General features: G+C 42.1%; 1 protein-coding gene across 2 annotated transcripts; it reads right to left on the bottom strand.

Annotated features, from left to right (window-relative positions):
• Positions 1–1,003: 1,003 nt before the first annotated feature.
• On the bottom strand, positions 1,004–23,928 carry CHD1L (chromodomain helicase DNA binding protein 1 like). 2 transcript variants are annotated; one of them, XM_021548970.3, is made up of 23 exons: positions 23,796–23,928; positions 22,109–22,221; positions 21,254–21,360; positions 19,879–19,993; positions 19,497–19,528; positions 17,345–17,426; positions 15,904–16,066; positions 15,351–15,506; positions 14,168–14,260; positions 13,630–13,726; positions 12,244–12,317; positions 11,037–11,147; positions 9,329–9,443; positions 8,748–8,901; positions 7,492–7,657; positions 6,029–6,174; positions 5,497–5,660; positions 4,669–4,877; positions 3,570–3,668; positions 2,761–2,831; positions 2,393–2,507; positions 2,049–2,157; positions 1,004–1,341 (listed from the first exon to the last, which is right to left on the bottom strand). In XM_021548970.3, exons 1-23 carry the CDS (start codon positions 23,890–23,892, stop codon positions 1,263–1,265), a joined length of 2,667 nt encoding a protein of 888 aa, XP_021404645.3. In that variant the 5' UTR covers positions 23,893–23,928; the 3' UTR covers positions 1,004–1,262. The 2 variants fall into 2 exon arrangements, with proteins under 2 accessions (XP_021404645.3, XP_085447897.1); XM_085591771.1 differs by lacking the exons at positions 21,254–21,360; positions 22,109–22,221; positions 23,796–23,928 and adding an exon at positions 20,883–21,082.
• Positions 23,929–23,947: the final 19 nt, after the last annotated feature.

Genomic DNA, 23,947 nt, shown 5'->3' with positions numbered 1-23,947 from the left:
ACCCACAGAGGTGCTGTGCAGCACTGGCTGCCCTCAGCTCCAGCAGGGTTAAAGGAGGTATCAAATCCCATGGGCTTGTTTGGTACAGCCAAGAGTGAAGGACAGAGTATCCAGCACAGGAAGGCTTCTCCTCGTGTGGAGCACACCAGTCAGCATGATGAGCCATGGCAGGCCTGGAATTATTAAATAACCAGATGGTGCCACAGGGGCAGTGTAAACGGAGCCAGTGAGATGTATGTTGGCAATGAAATATTTAGGGACATACTTTCCACTGCTTGTGGGGTGATTGCCTATTGGAAGATGAAATTCAAATTCAATTAAGTTTGCCACCTCACAGTCTCCTGGTCACAGCACTTATTAGGAGAGCTACTAATTGCCTGGTTGTACAAAAACACGCTAAAAACATGCTGGCTAATAATAGTGTCAACAGTGTGAAAAACAGGAAAGTTCTCTTGTAGTAGAGCAAAGCCAACATCAAAAACTCTGCCCTAAAAAGTGAATCAAAGAGTCACAGAACCTTTCACACAATTTTTTAGAGAGCAGTAAGGAACTGGTTTTGCCCTACAGCTGCAACAAAAAGCTGTGTAATGAAATAAGAGTTGTGGGTGAAGGAAAGGTATCATTTATAGTCAGTCTCAAATTTTGGCAGCCTTGCACACCTTCACCAAGGATTCTGGTCAGCATTTTGCTAGACTATAACCACATGATTAGGTAGCTAAATTTTATATTTGAACAAATGCAAGTCAATTGGATTTCTGAGAAATGAGAAGAGTATAAACAGTTTATCCTGTGTGGTTATCATACAGTTGACAGGTTCCTTTCTGCTGAGCTCTATGTGGACATGTAGACTAAATGCCAGGTAACCACTAAAAAGCTGTTTGAAAAGAGGCATAGTGAGATAAGGTATGAAATTTGAGAGAGAGTGAGGGGGCAGGGAAATACAGCTAAACAATACTGTATTCCAAGCTCTAACAATAACTTAATGTAAAGGATAACAATGGACTGTCAGTTAAAAGTTTAATTTTCCATCTCTGAAAGAGATCTGGGATTGAGCCAAGATCCTTCCTCTTTGGACTCTGAAGCCAGAGAGAGTCTCATTCCACTCCAGAGTCACTGACAACATGCAAATGTCAGGGCCAGTCACAGCAGAGAGGTACAGGTGTGAATAATGGTTGTGCAACCCATGTTTCTGACATGAATGCACATGGACTGCCTGAGTGATGGTCGTTCTTGTGCATGTTCTTGGTGAAATTACTTCATCTTCATGGCTTTGAGACTGCTGTTGAAGATGTATATGGCTGTGAAGCAGAGGAAGAACCTTTATTCCTAGAGAAGTAGTATCTAATAGAATGTCAAGGAAATGCTGTCAAGTGTCAACAAGTACCAGACAATATGTCCACTAACAGATTTACCAAGGGAAGAGAGCCAAAATGTTCTGAATACTTTTGTCTTTGTTTCAGGTTTTTGGTTTCAAGGAATTGCTGACAGTGTTAGTATAGCAAATGCATGTCTTCCAAGAGAAGGGACAAAACAGAGCGTCCTTGTAAACCTGCTTCCTTCCGTGGAAGGTGAAAGCCTTCCTAAGCCTGTCCTAACACACCAACTTTCATCATGTTCAGCAAAGGAAGCAGGCTATCACCTGTTTGGAACATTGTAATGTTTTTTTTATATTCTCACTTTTGCTGCTTTCTGAGTCACTTCCCTTAATCTGAAATTCCAGTCATGTCCCCCACAGATGTGGCATATACAGGTAAGTCCATTCTGTCAACAGAAGACTTGCACCTGGCTCTAACAAATCCTGACAGGCACGCTAAATCACACTCATCTGTCATTATCACCCAAAATGCTAAGTCTTCAGTGTGGAATGAGTACCTGGATGCTGTCAGAAATGCTGGATGCTGACAGCAAAGTGAGAGAAACCAGTTTTTTTAGCTGGACTGTGGCATCTGTGCTTTGCCTTACTTCCTTACTTTGCACTTACCAAGATCTTTACAGGATCATTTCAGTACTAGATGGTGAACGGGATGAGACACACTCCAAAAGGATACATAAGAGTGGGCACACCCCGAGCTGCCAGGTGCTTTCGGATGAGCCGCTCGGTGCCGTACCAGTTGAAGCCTTTTGTTGCATACCCAATCCGTGGAAGATGCACTGTTGCTGAGAAGGAGGGAACAGAGAGTGCACACTCTTCAGCAGAAGATACACATACAGAAAGCAATCTGGAAAAGACTTCAAGCTACCCAGCAAAGAATAGAAGAAATACTTTTGAGCAGCCTATCTGCAATGGAGATCTCCACTTCAGAAAAAAACAACAGAGAGGTACAAATTGGACATCATCTTTAGGTGCAACCACACATGTATGGATTCACTGTTCTACTGCAAAGACACTTACCATTCCTTTTCTTGGCTACTAAATAAATCTTCTTCAGGCCCTTTTCCAAAGCTGACAGTTTAATGCCAGACAAGTTGTTGGACCGATCCCGGTGCTGAGCTACAATCAAGGCCAGCTAAGGAGAAAACACAAAAAATTGAAATAGAATCTATATACAGTCCTAAGAGACACAGTGACAGTGCTGGAAAACTGCATTAATAACTTTTGCCTTTAATAAATAAAACAAGAACTCATTATCTCTGATATTTAACTGCAATTTAGCCATTCAGTAATCAGTGTCATTATTGTGAAAAAGACATAAGGTTAATTTCACACAGCTTCAAAAACATATGGATAGAGCAAAACACGAAAAAGCTTCTCATTCTCACCAAATCTTGTCCTTTTTTCCTGGATTTTTTATCATCAATAGGGAATAACAGGGTTCCTCCTAACTCCAGATCTGTCCAAAAAAAGAACAGGACAACAATAAAAAATCAGTCCTGAAGAATAAACAAGCAGTCAATGAAGCAGTCAAATTCTTCACTGTCAAATTCTGTATTATTCTCTAAGACTGTATCTCCTTATGATGGTTTCAGCAGTCAGATCCTTTGCCCACAGAAGCAAGACAAACATTTTCCCCTGAGCCACACAATCACACACACACATCCCGATTAAAGACAACAAATGGAAAGAGAGACACCAAAATGAGAAGAAAGCAACTCCCAGGAAATTAGAAATATCTAGCAAGATGTTAATTCCTAGCCAGCTGCAGTTATCTCAAAACTGGTAATATATGATCAGGAAAAGATTAGTGCTTCATGGGAAGCAAAGGCTCAGCTGAATGGTGCCTGAGGTGGCTTTCATCCTTCCTGAAAGCACTTTCAGAGAAGATTAAGTTCTCTGTCTTATTTAGTGAAAAATATTTTGTGAATAATGTAGAAGTTTGGAGTTTTTTCCCCTTTATTAATGACTTGCAGGATGAATTGGAATGATCAACCCCTATTCAAAGTTCTAACACTCCAAACAAGCCAAGTCAAAGCACCTGCTGAATTACTACTTTCAGATCTAGGGATGCACATATCCAGAGAAAGAGTAAAACATGAGTATTGAGGTATCCAGGCACTTCACTCCTGCAGTGTCAGTGGGGTTTTAACCTCTTTCAAGTATCTTGGCCTCAGGTCATATTTCCATCTCTTACCTTTCATCTTTCCTGCCATCTCATATATTTGCCTTGGCTGATCAGAACGAGCCTCCAGAGCAGTGAATAAACCACCCCTTCCCCAGTGGCCAGAGTCATCTAGAATGAAATAACAAGTTAGATTCTTTTCAGAAGTGAGATTGAGACCACCCCTGCAGGAAAGGCACCTGCTCTGTACACAGGCAATGAATGATTATCAAAACCAGATATGAGAACTACACACAAACTCAAGTCAACCACTATTCAATGGACTATTCTAAAGGATAAACCTCAGCCCTGGATCAAAACAATGCAGAAAAATTCCTTACTGTTCACTAAGAATGCTGAAACAAGTACTAACCATAGGACTGAACATATAAACCTGACAGTATCCTCACATACAGATACAGAGCGTGCATGTAATATGCGGTGCCTTGGGCTTCCCACACCAGGTGTTTGATATTTGCAGTCTTTCACTTCTACTTGGCATTTGAACTTCAAACATGAGCTTTCATGCACAGTGTAGCATAAGCTAAAGCAGGTGATGACAATTTGCTGTAGCCCTGGACAGACAGCAACTCTAACACTGCTTCAGGAGGAGCTCCATAATGTGACTTTATCTCCCTCAGCTTTATTGTATTAAAAGAGGGCCTTAAGAGACTAGCCTAGAGCCTCTGTACTGTCAGTACTGAGAGACAACCACTAACAGACTCTGACCTCAGCCTCTGGAAGTGTCCGTCTCTCTCTCCTGATCAGAAAAAGAAGATGACTTTCAGCATCTCAGTTTGATTCCTACAGGTTCCACAGGATAAACAAAAGGCCCTACTCTCAGGAACTGTCATAATTTAGACATAGATATAAAATTTCAAGCCCTACAGGCACCTTTGAAGAGGTTTACCCATAAATCCAGAGCAGGCATGCAAAGACCCTTGCACACCTTGCTAGTACTTATGTGGGATATATATGCTGGAGTAGAGGCTGTATTGCCTCTGTACCACTTGAGATTAAGTCAGACTCAAATCCAAATGATTAGAGAATTAGAAACTATTGAACCATTAGACACAAGTCAGCTCCCTTGTTCACCCCACCCAACAATACTCCTGTTGTTCACAAGTCCCACCTAGGCAATGGACAATGATGGCATCTTCCTCTTCTGCTTGGGGGTGGGTTACATCTCCCATGACGTATTTAATATAGTTCTGGCCTCCATCTTTGTAATCTAAATTCACATTCCACCCCAACTCATCCTCCTCAAACTCTTCCTCGGAGCCACTTTCCTCTGAAGGAAGGCAGGTAGATATGTAATGATTGGCCTCCCACCAGGCCATCCTGAAACCAAGAGAAGAGGATGTTCAATGAAAATCAAAGGTGAGGGTTTCAAAAACAGCTTGGTTTAAATCATTGCAGTGAAACACAGGAGACCTAGACCTGCATTCCCTCTGCTCCCTCCCCATTTTAGGCCAGAACAAAGGTTACCAAAGTTCTTATTTATAATATTAACAGCCATATGCCTATGTGATAAGCCAATTGCAGGCATGGAAAAAGTGAGCACATAGCAAAGGGCAAGGAGCTACTTGGAGTGGAAGAAAAGGAAGAATATCTGGGAAACAAGAAGGAGAAAGTTAAGACGTGCCAGAGAGTCACAGATATCAGACCAATTTGTAGGTGCCAACTGTGACACTTCAGAAAGCTTCTCCCAAACACTCACTGATTGTACAGTCAGACATGGGGTTCTTGTTCAGGCCATCCTCTATGAATTAAAGTAGAGGTAAAATCAGGCAGGGTATGAAGGAGGTAAGAACCCTTGCTAGGGACTCAAGCCATTTTTCCACTTTCACATTCCCATGTTATACAGTTTGAGCATATTACTTCCATCAATCAGACACATTCCAAGAGTACAGTGCAACAGACATCAATTTACAAGTAGCAGATGCAATGCAAACCATACTTTTTCTTGTGTTCTGCCTCTGCTTTTGCTGCCTTCTTTTCCTCCATGAGCCTTGCTCTCTTTGCTGCTGCTTCTTGGCGTTTCTTCCTCCGAGCCTCTAGCTCCTCTTCACTCAGCAAATGCTTCCTCCTGCCTGACTGTTCCCAAAGGCCTGTGAGAAGGGCCTGGAGAAAGAAAAAGGTACCACAGAAACAAACTGCTCATCTTAAAGCCATGCCTGATGCCTTCCTTAGCTTACATTCCTTTCCCATTTGTTGACTTGTCCACAAGTCTTAATCATCACAACACAATTGTCACATAATACGTGGTTTAGTGACCTGAGTTAACAGAAGTGCCCTCTACAGCATATCTCAGATCTGTTAGCAGAACTGCTGAATTGTCAAGTCCTGATTCCAGAGCCAGCTTTAGTACACTGACATCCCAATCTTTTAACATGCCTTCTGCAAGCTGTAGGTAAAGAGAGAGAACTGCCAAGTTTCATTTTTCACATGCAAATGAAAGAACATCATGTTCCCTGTCACATCTGCCTTACGTTTGCTTTGTTCCGGAGAGCTCTCCCTTCCTTACTGGTCTCTTCAATAAATGCCTTCTGAAGGTCCAAAAGCTGATCAAATGCTTTTTTGTCTTCTCTGCTGGGTTCTTTTGAATAATCTTTGCCTTCATACACGTACATGTGATCTTTAAAAAATAATTTAAAAGTGTGAAAAGGTACAGAAACCTACTAACACCCAAAATGTACAGTAAGATAAAAAAAAAAAAAACAAAACTGGCTCTTCTGTGACATTGTTCTACCCTCAGCAGAGAAAGATCTTCACTCTCACTTTTTGGTATGATCAGAATCAGTATCATGTAGAAATGGGAGAATCAAGATTTCCTTCCTCTGACAAAAGCTTTTAATTTAAGATAATTTAACATGTTTAGACTGGCAAGGAATTCTTCTTCCTATTTCATTAAATTATTTTAAATTGTGGTTCTATTGCTGTTCTCTTTGGTCATTCCATCTCTGCCAGTGGAGAATTCATTCAGCTCTGCTATGTAGTTACAGGCAGCTCTTGAAAAGGGACAGCAAGTTTTTGCTTTTGACTTCCCAAATGAAATGCAAGTACAGAATTCTGTCAGCCCAGGGTTGCTGCTCACCACATGAGTTATTCTCCCTATACCTATTACACAGTGTGGTACCACTGCCCCTCTTTTAAGTCACCACCAGAAAATACCTCTCTTTGCTAACTCTCAGCAAATAATTACTCATTGCTGGCAACTGCTGCTAGATGGACAATAACTATCCTGCAGAGCCATACTTCAGCTTCAGTCACAAATCTATATCTAAGTGCTACTGTGTACCCAGACAAAAACTCAGTCTTTCTCTGGGAAAGAAGGCACTGGAATAGGGAATTAATTTTAGAATTTATTTTCATGTAGTACAGGGCTATGAAAAACTAACCACAACTGGGTGACAATTGGGCTGGAAAGCAGAGTTTTGAAGACAGAGTAAGTTTGTTTTAGTTCTATAGACACTATGACTCTGCATTTCTTACCTCACCTTTTGGATTTTCATAGCCAATAATCCTTTATTTGGAGATAAAAAAATGAAACACCTGCTACACAGCCTTTCCTTAACTTACTCTAACATCTCCAAAACTGTAGATCTGTCTTAATGGCTCTCTGTGGGAAAAGCAATAGCTACAATATCACTGTTTCCCCATTTCTCAGGAATCTTCATCTGAGGTACTAAAATATGAAAAGGAATTCAACTCCTAGTCACCAAAACTGGGCAAGTATTGTTAACATTATCTTACAAACAGGCAAATAAGGACAGAAAAAAAGAACAAAAATACCAATAGACTCAGAAATAAAGTTTGTGGATAGGCCACAAACAAAAACCAAGTAACTTAATTACAATTCTGCTTTTCTTCTTTCCTGAGAAATGACACCCCTGCTTGGGAAGCCTTCTTTACCAGCACTCAAGTGACACAGCTATTTAGATTCTTAACTTACTCTCTGTATCCTCCTCTTCATTCTCTTCCTTTTGTGGCAGCACAGTCTCCATTATCCACTGCCCTCCTTTGGTCTCTCCAAGGATGTTTTCCAGCTCCACATCCTGTACAGTACTTCCCTCAGAGGAGAGCAATTTATCCAGGCCAAATTTCAATATTTCACTCAGCTTTAACAAAGAGAAGGGGAAGTTCAGTATTATTATCTCTAATTCCATGTCAATCCCAGTGTCTCAAACTTCTCAAGCTCAAATGCAAAGGATGTATGAGTGGTGGAACCTAAGCTTTAAGGCTGCCTGTCAAAATACTTATTCTTTAACATGCCCCATTCTCCCAACACCTAATGGGACAAGCCCCAACAACATTTCTCCCATAATCATAACTCATCCAGACTTGAACAGTCGTTTTTCTTCAGGGCTAAATGACAAAATTACACTATACTGACTGCATTCAAGCAGCTTTCTTCATAGTCAGAAAGGCCAGGCTTGCTTTTGCCCTCAACTCGTTTAAAACAAAAGCCTAAATACCATAAAAATCCAGGGGGAGAAAAATATCAGCATGGAATTTCCTATGGGCTCAGTTCCACTTCTCCCACAGAAACTTTAATTGCTGACATACATACAAATGGGGCAAGGAGGGCCGGCAGAGGGGGAAAGGATACACTAAATCCAAACCTCTCCTAGGTTTAGCTGCACACAGGGAATATATTCCCTTAAGTGTCACTTCACTTGATGCTTTGAAGCCAAGTTCTCAACACAAACCTCAGCTTTCAGGTCAGAATTATAAACTGACTCCTGAGACACTGTATTTGCCAAGAGGCCAAAAGAAGGCTGACCGAGTTTCAGGCTAACAACCAAAAGCTGACTAGGTTATCACCTGACTTCTTATCAGCTCTGCTTGTGAGAGAAAAGCACGCGAGACAGATCAGTTTGAGAAGCAATGAGTCCAGCTTCCACTTTTTACAATTTCCACTAATTAGAATTAAAAAACAAGTAAGACAAAGAAAGGTTCTGTCTTCCCCTCTTCTGCAAGACAACACACCCTTTTTCCACAATGAATGCACTTCAAAATTGCAAAAACTGTCTTCAAACATCAGATGCTGTCTGGACCTGGCATGTCGTTTTTGTTCCTACATACAAAAGCTGTCACGTCAATGCACAACTGTTTGCAGAGGTTCAAATCCAATGTAAACACAGAAACATTCTGGGACATTTCTAAGGTGGTTACTGGAGTTAAATTGAGGATACAACTCTGGTTTACCTGTAACTCTGCTGATCCCTGAGGCTTGGGTGCTCCCAGAGCAAACTGCCCCCCTTCAACAATGGCATTGGTCAGCCGGAGCTTGGAGGCAGCTCTTCGGTAGATTATTTCTTCAACTGTATCTCGCCCAATCAAACGGATAATTTTTACAGGCCTTGGAAAGTTTAAGAAAATTCTTATTACTTACTTCGTTTTGAGGTGCACTAAGGTATTTACTATCCCCTCACCCACTCCTTTGGTAAGTAAAGAAGGTAAGAACAAAATGAGCAAAAATAATCAGCAGAAATGTGATGTTGATACAATTCTGCTTGACACAGGATAAATGCTCACTGCAAAAGTGCAGGCAAACCTCCACCCTCCATCTCCTATTCCAAATTTACAAAGTTCCCACCCTGGATACATGACAAGGACAAGACTGTATGAGGTTTAAGTTGGAAAATGAAGACAAAAAATCCTCTCTGCTCCCCTTTGATCTTCAGTCTATCTCCATATTTTAACCTTCCATTGCCTGTGGAAGGGGAAAGTAATACTGTGAGGCCAAGATAGTCAGCAACCAAACCACAAGTAGTGATATTTCTCACTTGTGCTGCCCAATCCGGTGAGCTCTTGCTATTGCTTGCAAGTCATTTTGTGGGTTAAAATCACTATCAGTAAAAATAACTGTATCTGCTGCTGTCAGATTCATGCCAACTCCACCTACAAACAAAAGAAGGTCATAACATATGTCACCAACAGAAAAGAAAGGAGAAGCTAGAGAATTTATGCTGTGCAAAGTTCTGTCAGATGTGATCAACTGTATCTAATCCAATCCATCTCTCAAACCCAAATCTAAGTCTCATAAGGATCTAGACAGATGGGTAAGCCTTCCATTTCCACTTTCCAGCTGTCTGAAACAGTCCAAAAAAATAAGCTGTACAATGCAATGTAATCAAAAAACATAGGGTGTGAGTGAACCAATGCAAAAGGGACTGATTGTCAAGACTGATGAACATAGACATAATTCTTCTGCTGGCAGGCAGATTATCCATGCAAGGACTGGCTTCCCTGAAGTGGCAAGGGATTGCCCAAGTCATGACTTGGCTGCAGCACACAGCCAGGTGCAAGTGCACCACTGAAACAGTGGAAAACACCAAGCCAAACTATACAATAACCAGGGCCCAGGCGTTTATGAGACTTTAAGGTTTTGAGGTTAGAACTTGGGCTCTCATGAAATAAAAATATTTTTTAAAAACCCATTTAATTTTACATTTTATAAGATCTCTACTGTGACCACATTGTGTAGTTAAGGAGGGGAGAGCCTGCTGCCTTACATTTCCCCCAGCTCATGACAAGACACCTTCCCTGTAATCAGAACATCCCTGCAAGTGGAGACAGTCATGCACCTGAACATCTGTCCATAATATAACAACAATAACAACACTGTTAGCACACCTGCTCCCAGCTGAATACAAGATGCTTTAGGCCACACATAGCAGTGTGCAGTAAAAAACAACCCTAAGTCTGGCTGGCATGGGAGGGAGAGCTCAGGCACCATGGTGATAGACATACATACTCCTGACACACATCCAGCATTAGGCTCTTCCCTTCACTATCCCTGTGTGCTTCTCCCTGTGCACTGTAGTGCAGGCTCATCAAGACAAGTCTAACCAGAAGGCCAGAGGAAGACCTGGTTCCAGTTTGATGTTTGAGACCAAGCAGTGTGGATTCCTCCTCTGGAGACAAGCAGAAGCTTGGCTCTGTGCTTGTATGAACAGAGACAGGGAGGTTTGAAACTGTGTAGAAGACACACATCTGTCTGGGGAGCAAAGAGGGGAAGCAGCACAGATGGCAGTCCCATGGAGTTCTCTGCAGCCCCGGGACAGTAAAAGACTCTCGTTTCAGTCTGTCTGCCAGCTAAAGAGCACGTTCATGTTCAGCAAACTTGAGAAGCAATTCCACCAGCTTACTTAAAAGAAGTCTGTTCCTGCCTAAAGTCTGATGCTTGCAGAAATAAAATGGTAGTGAGATTCCTTAAGCTCAAACTGGCACAGAGACAGGCATTATGGAACTTGGAATAAAATAAACTCAAGAGGCTGCAATATGAAAAGGATCTTGGCATCAGCTGCCAAAAGGAAAGCACAGAAACCAGATGTCCTAGATGAGAGACCCAAGTTCAGGATGTGTCCTGTCTCCCTCAAAAAGCCCCCACACAAGCAGGCTCTGCAGGATTCAGAATTCCCTAAAACCTTGCCAGAGGGAATAAAATAAGAGTGCAGAAGCAAGATGGTTTGTTTGTCTCTCCTTACTTACCTGCTCTGGTGCTCAACAGGAAGATAAAGATGGGCTGTTGACCAAAGTTCTTGATGGCAAGGTGTCTCTCCTCACCCCTAACAGAGCCATCCAGCCGCTCGTAGCTGTAGCCTTTCCAAACAAACAGCGTGAATGTTTATGAAATTTTGCCTTTACTCTTACCCTCTTACCTCATTCTCTGTTGTCTCACTGCTGTCCTGAATCTTTTTTTGCCAAATCCTACTGACTTGGTTCTCATTTAATTGCCTTAAATTCCTTCATTTTTTTCCCAGTTAAACCTCATATAAACTGAGGTAATGACCCTAACTTCCAGATTGACTGTTGGTAAAGAGCAATTTAGCTGACTCTGAAGCAGAGACTCTAAGCATTTAATTTACTGCTTGGAAACACAGCAGGAAAATTCAGAGACCAAGTAAAAGAACATTAGCACACAGTCCCATTTCAGACTATGTTGTGCTGGCTGTTGGCCCCACCAAGCAGGCCAAGAACCATCAGATCCTCCTTATCCAAATCCCACGGCCTTCAGTGTGCTTTGCTGTGAGCATGCAGTATGGAATATGGCACTACATTTGGCTTTATCCTACATTATTAGTCGTCCAAAACCATAAACACCAAACAAAAGCCTCTTTCATGGGAAATCCTAAGTAGGCACGGAGCCACGTGGATTGAAACAAAAGAAAACGTCCCAAGAACACATCGCTAACCTTGCCAAAAATGGTCTGATCCAACCTGCCCTCAGACATGTTGGGGCCCCACTGTCAACAACTGTTTTAATCAAAAAATAATTTCCTGGTATAACTGTGGCTCAGTTTGTGTTTTGTGCTGGACAAAGTGAATCTAGAGCAAGCCTATTGCCTTTACTGCAATTACTTCACAACACAGGTACACAGCTGAACACAGGTATATAATGAAACATTGCTACCCTGCCATTGTTAGCTCCATTTCTTCAAGGCACAAAAGATGAAGCTACTTTGAGTAACACTTAACTGCCAGCTCATTTCAGGAAGCTGGTTAGAGCAAAGAGCTGAACTCAAGACCCTCCAACTCACAGAGCTGCTGCAGGAATATGGTCCCTGCCTACTAAGAACCAAAAAATCTTAATCACATTCCTTTATCCATCCCAGGTGGATCAAACAAGATCACAGGAACAATATATGACAGAGATCATTAGGATAAGCCCTCTCCTATCAAAGTGTGCAGAACATACCTCTATAGTCCATGTAGTCCTGTAGGATATCGAGCAGTTGAGTCATCTGAGAAAAGAGCAACACGCGGTGGCCACTGCAAGAACATGAAACCCTGTGATCCTCAGCATGCTGTGACAGCACTTCAGTGTGCTGGGGGGACACAATAGCTTAACCAATCATTATTAGTCCCTGGTAATGCAGCAAGGCTGTGTCCCAGAATCACGGCCCATTCCCTCACATTTTCAGCTCCACATCTAAATTAAATCAGTTAAGCTTTATCTGCCATCAGCATTTGCCCTGTGCAGAGTGTAGAGTCAGAGAAGTAACAGGGCTCTGGCACAGCTGTGCTGCTGGCTAGATACAGGCTGGTGAGAAGAATATCTAAAAGGACCCTGAGCTTCAGCCTAGCATGATTAGGTCTTCTTCATCATATGATTGCTCTCAAATCACACACTACAATGCATTTGAAATACTGGGAAAATGTAGTATCGGCATCTCTGTGACAGCAGAACATCTCCTTCTCCAGCAAATGACCTTCAAGCTCTACCTACAAAGGTGTGTTAGAAATCAACTCTCCTCCCTCCCAGCCCTAGGCTTCAGACAGTGCTCTGTTTAAATCAGACTTCACCCTAGAGCAGAACAAAGACATTTTCAAGTCCAGAATTTGCACAGGGTTGGTCCTGCAGAAAAGACATTCAGTGAAGACGTAGCCACTCACAAGGTGCTACACAGCAGGACAAACACAACAAAATCACATCAGAACTTCACAAGGGCTGTTGAAGATCTGCCCTTTGGTCTTTGGATTCCAGGATCTGAACTCACCAGAGCATAACACAAGGGGTTCTGAACATCAATCCCAAACTTCTGAAGTTTCAGCTTAGTCTTGGGTTTTTCTTTTCCACATTTAGCATGGATTGTGCCTCCCAGGCTAACATAGGCATGCTAGCACAAAGGAACTCAACTGAGGCATTAGAAACCACTCTCAGGAAACTCACAATCAAAGCAGATATGCTGAATGCCAAGTCACATGGTTATTGTGCTAGGTTCTCAAATATAGCAAATATGAGAGCAGGTGAGAGAGTTAGTCAAATGCTTTGAGAAATGCTAGTGCAAATGCACCTGAAAGTATCTGTCCATAATATAACAACAATAACAATACTGTTAGCACACCTGCTTCCAGCTGAATACAAGATGCTTTGGACAGACATACCAGTGTGCAGGAATCTTCAAGGTTCCTCTATCATCTCCAATACATATTTTTTTACTTCTTTCAGGTAGTAATGTAGAATAAACAGGCCAGTGCTTGTGTTGTGATGAATAACTGCTCAGTCTATGGCTAAATAACGTAGTTTGCTTTCCCAGTTTACTTTTTCTCCCTATGTTAACCCCATCCCAACATGACATACCCAGCATACAAGAATGAAAGGAGTTTATCCAACAAATGCATCTTCCCACTAGCTTCAACAATATGGTCTCCAATCTCAAAGGGTTCTGGCTCAACACCTGGAAAAGAAAGGAGTTTCCAAAGAAGAGTTAATACCACAGAAATAACAATTCTGTGGTAAACCTCAGTGGATCTGCACTGTCGCTTTTGCTGAGCGGAGCCATATGATGCTTGCTTGAGAGGTGATGGTCCTTCTCTATCTCCAAATAACACCCAAAGTAGTTCACAAAGCATTGTGATTTCTTTGTTTAGATTACAGGGGACATAGAAATAGAAAGCTGCAGTCAGAAACTCAGACTTCACACAGTCTCCTACTTTATTTGTCATTATTGATGAACTGTCATGTGTTGGAACTGGTCACAAACTCACAGCTGCTACTGATTCAAGTACAAGAGTGTTTATTACTTGCTTCTTTTAAGCATTACACTAATAATAGAAAACCACTGTATAAATCAGCAAAGTTATATTTTCTGTTCCAAAAGAGAACATTGCTTTCCTACCATTGAAGAGGTATGGGTGGGCAACACACTTCCGAAGCTGAATTAAGACATTCTGGAGTGTAACCTTCCTTCCAGTTTCATTTTCAAATGCATCTGGAACAAAGAGCAGAGAAAAAAACAGAGCAGGGAAGCCCATGCTCCATTAATGGCTGTGACTAGGAATGTCTTGGTACTAAGCCCTGCACTGAAGTGCTTCAGCACTGGAGTATTTCTCTCTGTGAACCACATCGAATTTGAATTTCCCATCTCAAGACTAATACATCTGTTTTCATGGGCCAAAAAAAAATTTCCCTCACACTTTTTGGACAAGCTTTTAGAAATAAGACCCTGATTAGCACTACTTTGCCTTGTCAGACTCACTGAACTTTCTGGACTCCCTGGAAAAGGTCACTGTAATTTTTCTGAGTGAAATCATCAAAATAAGTGAAAGAAATTTGGTGCAGTTCATTTGCATTTTCAAAAAAAAAAAAAATACAGCACAGTCAAGATCTCCTGGGCAACAAGATCTCCTTGTTGCATTTTTCTGAAGAACAAAAAAAAATGCATGTTCATATGCTAATTAGAGTAGAAGATGAAGTTTCGTATTTTCTGGGTGATGTTCATGCAAAGTGCTAGAAAACCCTAGAAGAACAAAGCATCTGCAATTCCCCAGTTTTAATTTTTCTACAAAAAATAAGCACTCACAAGCCACATGATGGTAGTGGTTGCATTGTCTACATAACCCTGCAGTTTCCCAAAAAACTCCTATCTGCATCCAGTAGGTTGAAATTTGCTTTACGGTATCTGTGCTACTGTTAGAAAATTTGTAGAGAACCGCAGATCCAAAATTTCTTTTGTTTGAATACAAAAACATGCAACAGGACCAGGGTTTACCTTGTGATAAGTATTTTTAATTTCTTTAATTACTTTGAGACTGCCCAAAGCAGATCCTCAAGCTGACCCTTCCTAGCTCGCAATACCTGATCAATAGATCAATACATATGTCTCTTATTTGCCACAAGCTAAAATCAAAAATTAAGCAACCCAAATCTGGCATATTTATTCTGTACATACTCTGCAGACCAAAGTAACTTCTGCTTCTTTACAACAGAGCATGCATGTACAACAGGAATTAGTTTGCACATACAAAAGGAATTAGTTTTGTTTTTAAAAATCATTTATAGACTTCAAAATGCCCAGTTACCTAGATCTTTTGTCAAAATAGCCTTGTAATACTTCTTCTGCAGAGCTGACATTCCATGGTACAGAACCACTTCCACCTTCTTTGGCAGCTCTGCAGCCACCTCAGATTTGACTCTCCGAAGCAGAAATGGCTGCAGAAGACTGTGCAATTCTTTGGCTATGGAGAGGCAGGGAAAAATTAAAAAAAAAAACCAAAAAAACCCCAAAAATCCACCCAAAACCAACAAAAACAGAGGAGAATGCTGTGGTAAAGGTAAGGAATTTATACAATACCTTCAGTAGCACTCTTTCAAAATAAATGTAAAAGGAATCTCACATCTATTGGTGAAATCAAGCCACATTTTACGGAGAAACAAAAACATAGCTGCATGCCTGCAACATTTGGGAGCTACATTAAAAAAGCTCTTGCCTTGAAAGTAATCATTAGGTTTTGTAGCTTTATTTTAAAGCTTGTCACCATTAAAAGAAAGCAAATAAAGAGGACACAACATGTTTGTTTCCTAGTCAAGATAAAAGCTGGTTCTGACTGAAGTGTAATGTTGCTTATTACTGACCTGGCTCACTCTCCTTTTCAATACCTTGGTAATACTCAACAAACTCTTTCACTTGTTCCTGAGGAAAGATGTCAGGTTCAATAAGGCTGAGTAAGGAGTACAGTTCCTGCAGGCTGTTCTGGATTGGAGTGCCTGTGAGTAGCAGGCTGAAGCCTATTGAGAACTGAAAAAAAAAAAACCAGCAATAAAACAAAATTATTAGGAAAAAGTATCTGCAAAGAAAAGTTAGTTAATATACAAGTCCACCCACGCCACTCTTAGGCTTAACTTAGAAGATGAGTGGCAGCACAGAACTGCTTGCAGAATGCTGCAGATTTGCCAAAACTATTCAAACATGAGGTATGGTGTGACAGTCAAACAGCTCCAAACTGACTAGGCTGGCACCAGTGCAAGGAATTCAGTGTAAGCAAAATAAGAACAAAGTACAAAACTGACTCCATTAAAATGCTCAGGTCCATGCAGCCTACAGTCTAATACTGCACACTAGATGTTAGATAAGGAGGGATAACGGGAAAATGCAGTTGGAATAGGACCGTGAAATGAAACTGTGTCAGACTAAGTTCCATTTCTGTTTGCTGGGTAACTCTGACAAACATAGGAACATTATCAGGTCCATGTTGCTCACAGTAACCCCCATAAAGAGACTTGGGAAATACATTTACCTTTGGAAAGATACAAATTTATCTCAAGTTTGGTAATAGAAAATAGGTTAGGAGGAGAGATGAGATAAGTCACATCTATTTTTTTTTTTTTTGTGATTATAACCAAAGCTCCTGAATTATAGACATCATGGACAATATATTCAGAACATGTAAGACTTTCAGGAATTCAATAAAACCCCCTATTTTCCAAGGTGTATTGTATGCATTGTTACTGATGCCAGCACACACCAAATGCTTATGTTTCACTGCCATTACAAGAAGTGCAGCCTTCACTCAGGCATTTGTGCTGCTCTGACAGGGCAGGGTATTTTGGAAGCTGGAGGAATTCTCCTAATCCCTGTGAACAAGGGTGGCTCCATTAAATGGGACAGTGGAAGTCAGTAGCTCAAGACTTGAGCTCTCATGAGCTAGACAAGGGCTCCTTCACCCTGCCAGAGCTAGAGATGGCCTCTTGTTGCTTAGGTCAGCCAGACATCTACTTCTGCAGTAGCACAGCTGTGGTTCAGCACCATGTCTGGCTGTTTTACTTTTTCAAGTCTTTCAAATTGCTCCAACATGGCAAGCCCAAACATGAAGCAGAATGAGAGGGAAGCTCCAAATACTGCCCACCGCCATGCAAAGCCAACAAGGCCTTTATCTCTCTGCCACTAAATATGGGAATCTTTTCAGCAGCCCTGATGGAAACAAGTGATGATTCAGAGTTTAATGCTCTGGGAACAAACAGAGAATCTGAAAAGAGAAAGGTCTTAAGACACTAGAAGATAGATTAGTTACTTTACCTCAGAAAGTGTCTTGTAAAGCAGAGAATTTTGATTTTTCAGTCTGTGGGCTTCATCTACAACCAAGGCAGCCCAGTTAAAGCTGAACAAGCAAAAAAAAGCATCTTCAGTTAGGGGCTGACAATTCATTCTTGTAAGTACAAAAGGACCAAAGTAAGTGGCTTGGCTCAACTTGAGGTGGGGTCCTATCCCATGAACAACCAGCAAATATCAAAAGTGGGGTAGAATTCACAGGTGCTGTTTTTTGAAGAGCTGACACAGTTTTTTAACTATAGTCTGGGTGAGTTTTTTCTGAAATCAAAACTAACAAAATTCACTTGAATTTTTGCTTCTCTCTCCACCCGTTACTACCAGGAAAATGACATAAACACAGGTTTGTTGAACATTCAAAGAGGTCTCTGATTTGGAAAAAGACACATGAAACTAGGCCCTAGCACCTGTGCAAAAACGTAGCAATGATCATGAGGCAGTGACGGAAGAGTGATCCCAAGGCTTTTGCAAATCACCCAACACAGGAGCTTCAACTTATTCTGTGTTCATACAGCTCTATGCAGAGAGTCCTCTAGCAGGCTGCAGTATCACTGGTGATCCAGTAGATGCACTAGGCTTAATTGAAACTCCACATCTTCTCAAGACCCAGTGTTTGTGCCTCCTTATCACTAGGGTTTCAACTTCCACATCGGAGTAATTTCCAGGGGAGGGAAAGCATGAACCTCCATCTTCTCTCACCCACACACCTCTCCTCCCAGTGGAATACAACATCTGAAACCACCGTGACCTACATTCTTCCTAAAATAGCCTGTTTGCCTTGATTTTGCTCTCTGCTATATCAGAGAGGTTCTCCATTGCCAGAACAATCAAGTGTGTCATTACTCTTATTCTATGAGCTCAGGAGCTTAATTGCAGAAGGACTCTGCACTGTGAAGCACTGCAGAACCTCATGTGCAGAGTGGAGTCTGATCCCCCATCTATTCCATTAGAGCATGGCTCTTGCTCAACTCATTTGTGCTGTTACACTGCTTGTAGGGAGTAGTGGTGGGGAGACATCTGATAACTCTGACCCTCCTTTACAAAGTGCTCCAAATGCTCCCACACAGAACAAGGTACAAATGATTAGCAACCACTTTTTTTCAAAAGAGAGACTAAAGGGCAAAACTCTGAATTTGAGTGATATGGCTTTGAGGTTATTTGTTAGCTTTAGAAATAGGAAATTACTTGGAGCTGACACTTTTGTGATACTAGGGCTGGCTACGTGCTCTCCCTGGGTGCTACATACCTAGGCTACACTTTAAAATAAACGGAATAATATGCGGCAATGCAGAACATGATATGAAACTGTAAGGACAATACAGTCACGGCTATCTTTCATTAGACCTGGTTTCTACTATGATGTGTAGACAGTCTGCTACTTCCAGCAGTGGCCAAGGACAGGTGCTTTGCTGAAAGACAGGAGGGTGCCCATTGTAAGCCTGACTAGTCCTGACAGACACAAAATTGTGCCAGCAGGGGACACTGAATTTGTGCTTCTACAAAGATACTGAGCCATTCATTATGTACAGCTGCCCCCAGTATTTGTCATAGCACCATTGCGAGGCACTGGCACTTCTGCTAAGAAAAAAGGAAAATTCCTTCCCATTTCAAGTGCAGATGCCTGTGGAATTCTGCATAACCATGACAGTACCTCCTACAGGCTGAATTTCAGCTGAATAATCAGGCTTTGTAGAAGGTGTAATGTTTCACAAGCCCTCCACAGCTTTGACTGTGAGGCAATAAACTTCAGGACATGGTATTAGCACATTATCACTGTTATATAACGCAGGTCAGTTTCAGTGAATATTGCAACTAATACCTTTATAACTTGAAGCTCTTGAGGATATCCTCTGCTGGACTGATACTTAATGTACTGCTGTAAGTCACTATGTGTCACATTGCTTTGAGTTAACTGGCTTGAAAACTGTCCTTGGGGGAAGTTCACATGTATTTTAGCTGATATTAAAGACTGAAAGTTGGAAAAGACAAAATTCTGATCACAAGCCAATAACATCCCTGTCTCTTGTGAAACAACACAGAGTCTTACACATAGAAATATCCACTTAAGAAATCATGGACAGCTATCCAGACTTAAATTCAAAGAAATTAAAACCAGACTCACGACTTTAGAAATGCTGCATCTTTCAGGCAAATCTGCAATGAAAGAAAATGGACTGTGATTTGTGATTTAAGTAAATACATCAGTTAAGAAACAGAGCATTTTTCTGTCTGCCTGCAAACTATGGTGAAATGGAGCAGAGTGGAACGAAGGCACTTACTACCTGAGGAAGAAAAATGACAGTTACATGACACCTTCAGCATGTCATGGCTTAACATCACACACCCTCTCACTCACACCCCACCCATGAAGAGGGGGGAAGAGAATTGGAAGTGTAAAAGTGAGAAAACTTGTGGGCTGACAGGCATGAACTGAGTGGTATAGAGGAATAAAAAAGGCTAGAAAAACTTGCGCCCCCCTTTCAAGTGACAAAGGCATCACGTACCTCGTATGTTGTCAGAAGTGTAGGGAAGTGAGAGTCCCCTTTCAGATTCTCTTGCAGTTTGGGTCGCTCTTCCTTGCTGCCTACATAGGATATGAAAGAAAGACCAGGAGCAAACCTGTTGTTAAGAGAAAGACAGAAAAAACAGTGAGCCAAGCTAAGTCTTTCCATGTGTTTATGACCCTGGACCTCACTGCACAGATGATGAGAATTCCTATCCAAACACCCTACACTCCTGTGAGATGTGTCTGGCTCTCAGCTTTTGAATCTCACTCCTCCATAATTTTCACCTCAGGTTGGCACTTCCACTGTTGGCTGTGGTTTCAACAAGTCCTAAATAAACCTGCATTCTTTTAGGTGAAGAGTCCAAGGCAGATGATTCAAAACCAGTCTCATGACCTAACTGCTATTCTGAACTGAAAAAAGTTCATAAGAAGCAGGTGAATGAATACAGTTGGCCCATATAAGGCCAAAGAATTGGCCTAAATAATTCTAAAATAAAGACAAAAATGTTTGCAGCAAAGAGGTCCAAGTCAGGGTCTCAAATATATTCTCTCAGTCAAAAATCAGTTCCAATTGTAGGGACCATAAAATTTCTCCTAATTTAATCCCATCACTATTATTTACCTAATACTCCTTCTGGAAAGCTGCACTGTTGATCTATGAAGGACTGCAGTTTCTCCCAACTATTCCAACCCAAAATCTATCCAAATCAGGCCAGCTCACTTCAGAATGTAACCTGCATGACTTCAGATGCAGAGAGACAGCATCAGCTGACAGCCACACAGACAGACTTCTGTTCTAACCTTTAACTTCTAGCCCTTCCTCTTACAAAGAGTCTGTGGGCTACAGACCAGAAATGTACATATTTCAGGCACAGCAGATACACATCAGCACTGTCACCCCAGTGAGGATGGGCTGCATGCACAGCTGTGATGTATTTTGATGTATTGTGTGTCATGTATTTTGTGTGCATATGTAAGCATGCCCCCAAACTTGGGTCTTACCTTTTATTATGAAGATTCCTAGCTGTCTTCAGCAGATTTTGCCTAAGAGAGGCTGAGCAGGGAGGGTTGCAAATCAATAAAAAGCAAGGAGCTAGTGGAAGCATTTAGACTGAAAGTCAGCCAATAATATAGGATGGATGGGTTCATGTATACCACAGCATTGTAAAGACTATGCATTAACTGCATAGTCTGCATTGATTTGTTGGCTTAGTAGCAGCTTCCCTTTTTACTTTCTTTCCCTTCGAAAGGATAAAAAGGAAGTATTGGAGTGAGCACATTTGAAAACAATCTCTGCAATCTTGCAACTTGCAAACCTTGCAATTGCAAGTCTGAGCAATAATACAGTAAACCAGTCAACTGTTGAAACTTACCTCTCCAGCTCTTCCTTCCAGTTGCTCAGAACTGACAGAGGACAAAGTATCAGAAATCTCTCTTTGTTTGATAACTTTTTTGTCAAATAAAGAAGTAGAGAAATGGTCTAAAAGGCAAGGAAAATATTTTTTTATAACAAGGGAAGGGTTCAACCCGATAGCCTGATCCTACATAGCTGTCTCCTTGCTGAGCTTTGCAGATAGTTTCCATAGGTTCATTATCACAAATCAGAGTTAAGAGAATATCAAGTGGGATACAGACAAAAAGGCTTAAATCCTAAAACATGACCTCCATATATGAAGCCCCTTTCTTGCACAGTCACAAACCTGGTCTACTATGCATCACTTTCTAAAACTATTTGTAATTTAAGCCCTATTGAATAAAATCAGCTGATCCAAAGCACAGTCATTTTCCAAAAAAACTTAAACCCACTGAAAAACTTTAAAAAAATCCAACAAACTTCTGAAAAAATTAGACTTATACATTTTAATCCATATGCTGACAAACACAAAAACCCCCTGGTGCAAGTGCATCAAAAGGACATTATTTTGCCTGTACTGGCTGTGTATTGTGCCTTCAGCTCTGCACACTATGAATTATGCATTAAGATGTTTGGATAAAATGGCCACTCGTCTTTTTACAAAACCCTGAAACCCATTTGGTGTTACACAGGACTTAACTCAGGACTTGTTTTAAGTGGTTAAGGACTGAAAGAGACAATGAGCTCTCACTTGAGTATGGAATTCTGAAGGAGTGGGGGGGAATCAGTAAGGTACTTTTTCAATTTGCAGAAATACTAAGCTAAAACCCCAAAAATTTAAGCAAAGATAATTTTCCAGAAGAAGAAGACACACCTGACAAGTCTTCCCAAGGCCCATCTCATCACCCAGGATACAGCCATGCTGGACTTCATAGCATTGCACCAGCCAGTTTACACCTTCTAATTGATAGGGACGAAGTTTAATGCCTGGGAATAAAAGTGATTTGTTACAGTCACTTAATGCATTCCATACACACACTAGGAACAGGTCCTGCCCAGAACATATGCCTTAGAGGAAAAGCACAGCAGCCTTCAGAAGAAGCTGGTTTACCTTCCTGGATAGCAAAGACCCCAATGTAATTGCAATTAAATTAAAGTATATTCAGAAACTTGCACAAAAATGCCCTGAGCCATGGCAGTCAAGGAGCCATCCTTGACTGTGCAAAAGACCTGACCTAGTAATTAGGCTGGTACTTTGCATTCCTAAAAGACAGCTTAATTTTCAGCCTGAATCACTTTTTAAAATATTAAAGTAAGTATTAGAGCCAGGGACACGCTTTAGGCTACCAGAAATACTTCTCACAATCTATTATTGTATAATAATAATTTCTTAACAAGATGTTTTCCATTTTTCTCTACTTAAAGCTAAAGCAGACCTCCACTATAGGCCACTATGACTACTACCACCATTGCAATCCTTACTATGGGGCATGATATGTCAAAATGAATACAAAACAAATCACATAGGAGTTGGCAAGACCTTTCCTTGTGCTTGGACTCAAGTGCTGTGTATTCTGGCATTGCTGCCCTCTCCTCCCTGGGAAAATGTGCACACTGCGTGCATGAAGTAACTCACCAGCCCGCAGGCTACACAAACCCAAACCAGCCCAGGGACTGAGGTGAGGACTTCCAGCACCTAAGGAAAATGTGTGGGCAGGATGGATTGCCCTGGCGTTCCCCTTTAACATCACCCTCCAGGCAGCCGAAAGCACTTTAATTGACACCCACTTCCAGGCCACTGAACAGGCCAACCCTTGCTCAAGTTATCCCCGAAGCACAGAGCTGCCTGAGGCTGTGCGGAGGCACCAGGAATGTTTAAGCCAGGCTCAGCCCTGGCCCAAACACCACCTAGCCACAAAGCCAGGCAGAGGGACTACAGCACCCAGGGAAGGCTGGCACAGAGTATGGCAGCAATGCCATCTCTGCAGCAACTGCAGCTCACTTTGACATGCTTGGGAGCCAATTTATTTGCACCTTTATTTATTTCCAGCCTAGGGGGGTGTTAGTACAGAGCTCAGACAACTCAGAGAACTGAGGTTGTCCAGGCTGGACGACAGAAGGTTTCCTGGTGACCTAATTGAGGCCTTTCAGGAACTTTCAGGAAAGATGGGCAAGACTGTTTACAGGAGCCTGCAGTGACAGGACAAGAGGGAATCTGTTCAAATTGAAACAGAATATATTTAGAATAGACATTAGAAAAAAAAAATCTTTACTGTGAGGATGGTGAGCCACTGGAACACGTTGCCCAAGGAAGTTGTGGATGTCCCATCCCTGGAGGTGCTCAAGGCCAAGTCGGATGGGGCTTTGGGCAACCTGGTCTAGACGGAGGCGTCCCTGCTCACGGCAGGGGGGTTGGAACTGGATAATCTTCAAGGTCCCCTTCCAACGCCAGCCATTCAGTGAGCTGGGCAGCCCCAGGCAGCGCGGGCCCCTCCCGCCACCTCTGACAGCACCGCACCGCTCAGGCTCCCTGCCGCCCCTTTCCCCCGCTCCCCGCTGACCTGTCAGCCCCCACCGCTGCACGTCCGCCTCCTGCACGCCCGCAGCCCCGGCCCGGGCGCCGCCGGCGCGGCGGAGCGCCCGGGAGAAGCGGGACATGGCGGGGCGTCAGTCACCGCTCCGCCGCGCGTTCCCGCCGCCCGAGCCCGGCTGC

Source organism: Lonchura striata, chromosome 1, assembly GCF_050655825.1.
Source record: "Lonchura striata isolate lonStrDom1 chromosome 1, ASM5065582v1, whole genome shotgun sequence".
Classification (NCBI taxonomy): Eukaryota; Metazoa; Chordata; class Aves; order Passeriformes; family Estrildidae; genus Lonchura; species Lonchura striata.
This window is presented reverse-complemented; position numbering and strand designations above follow the sequence as displayed.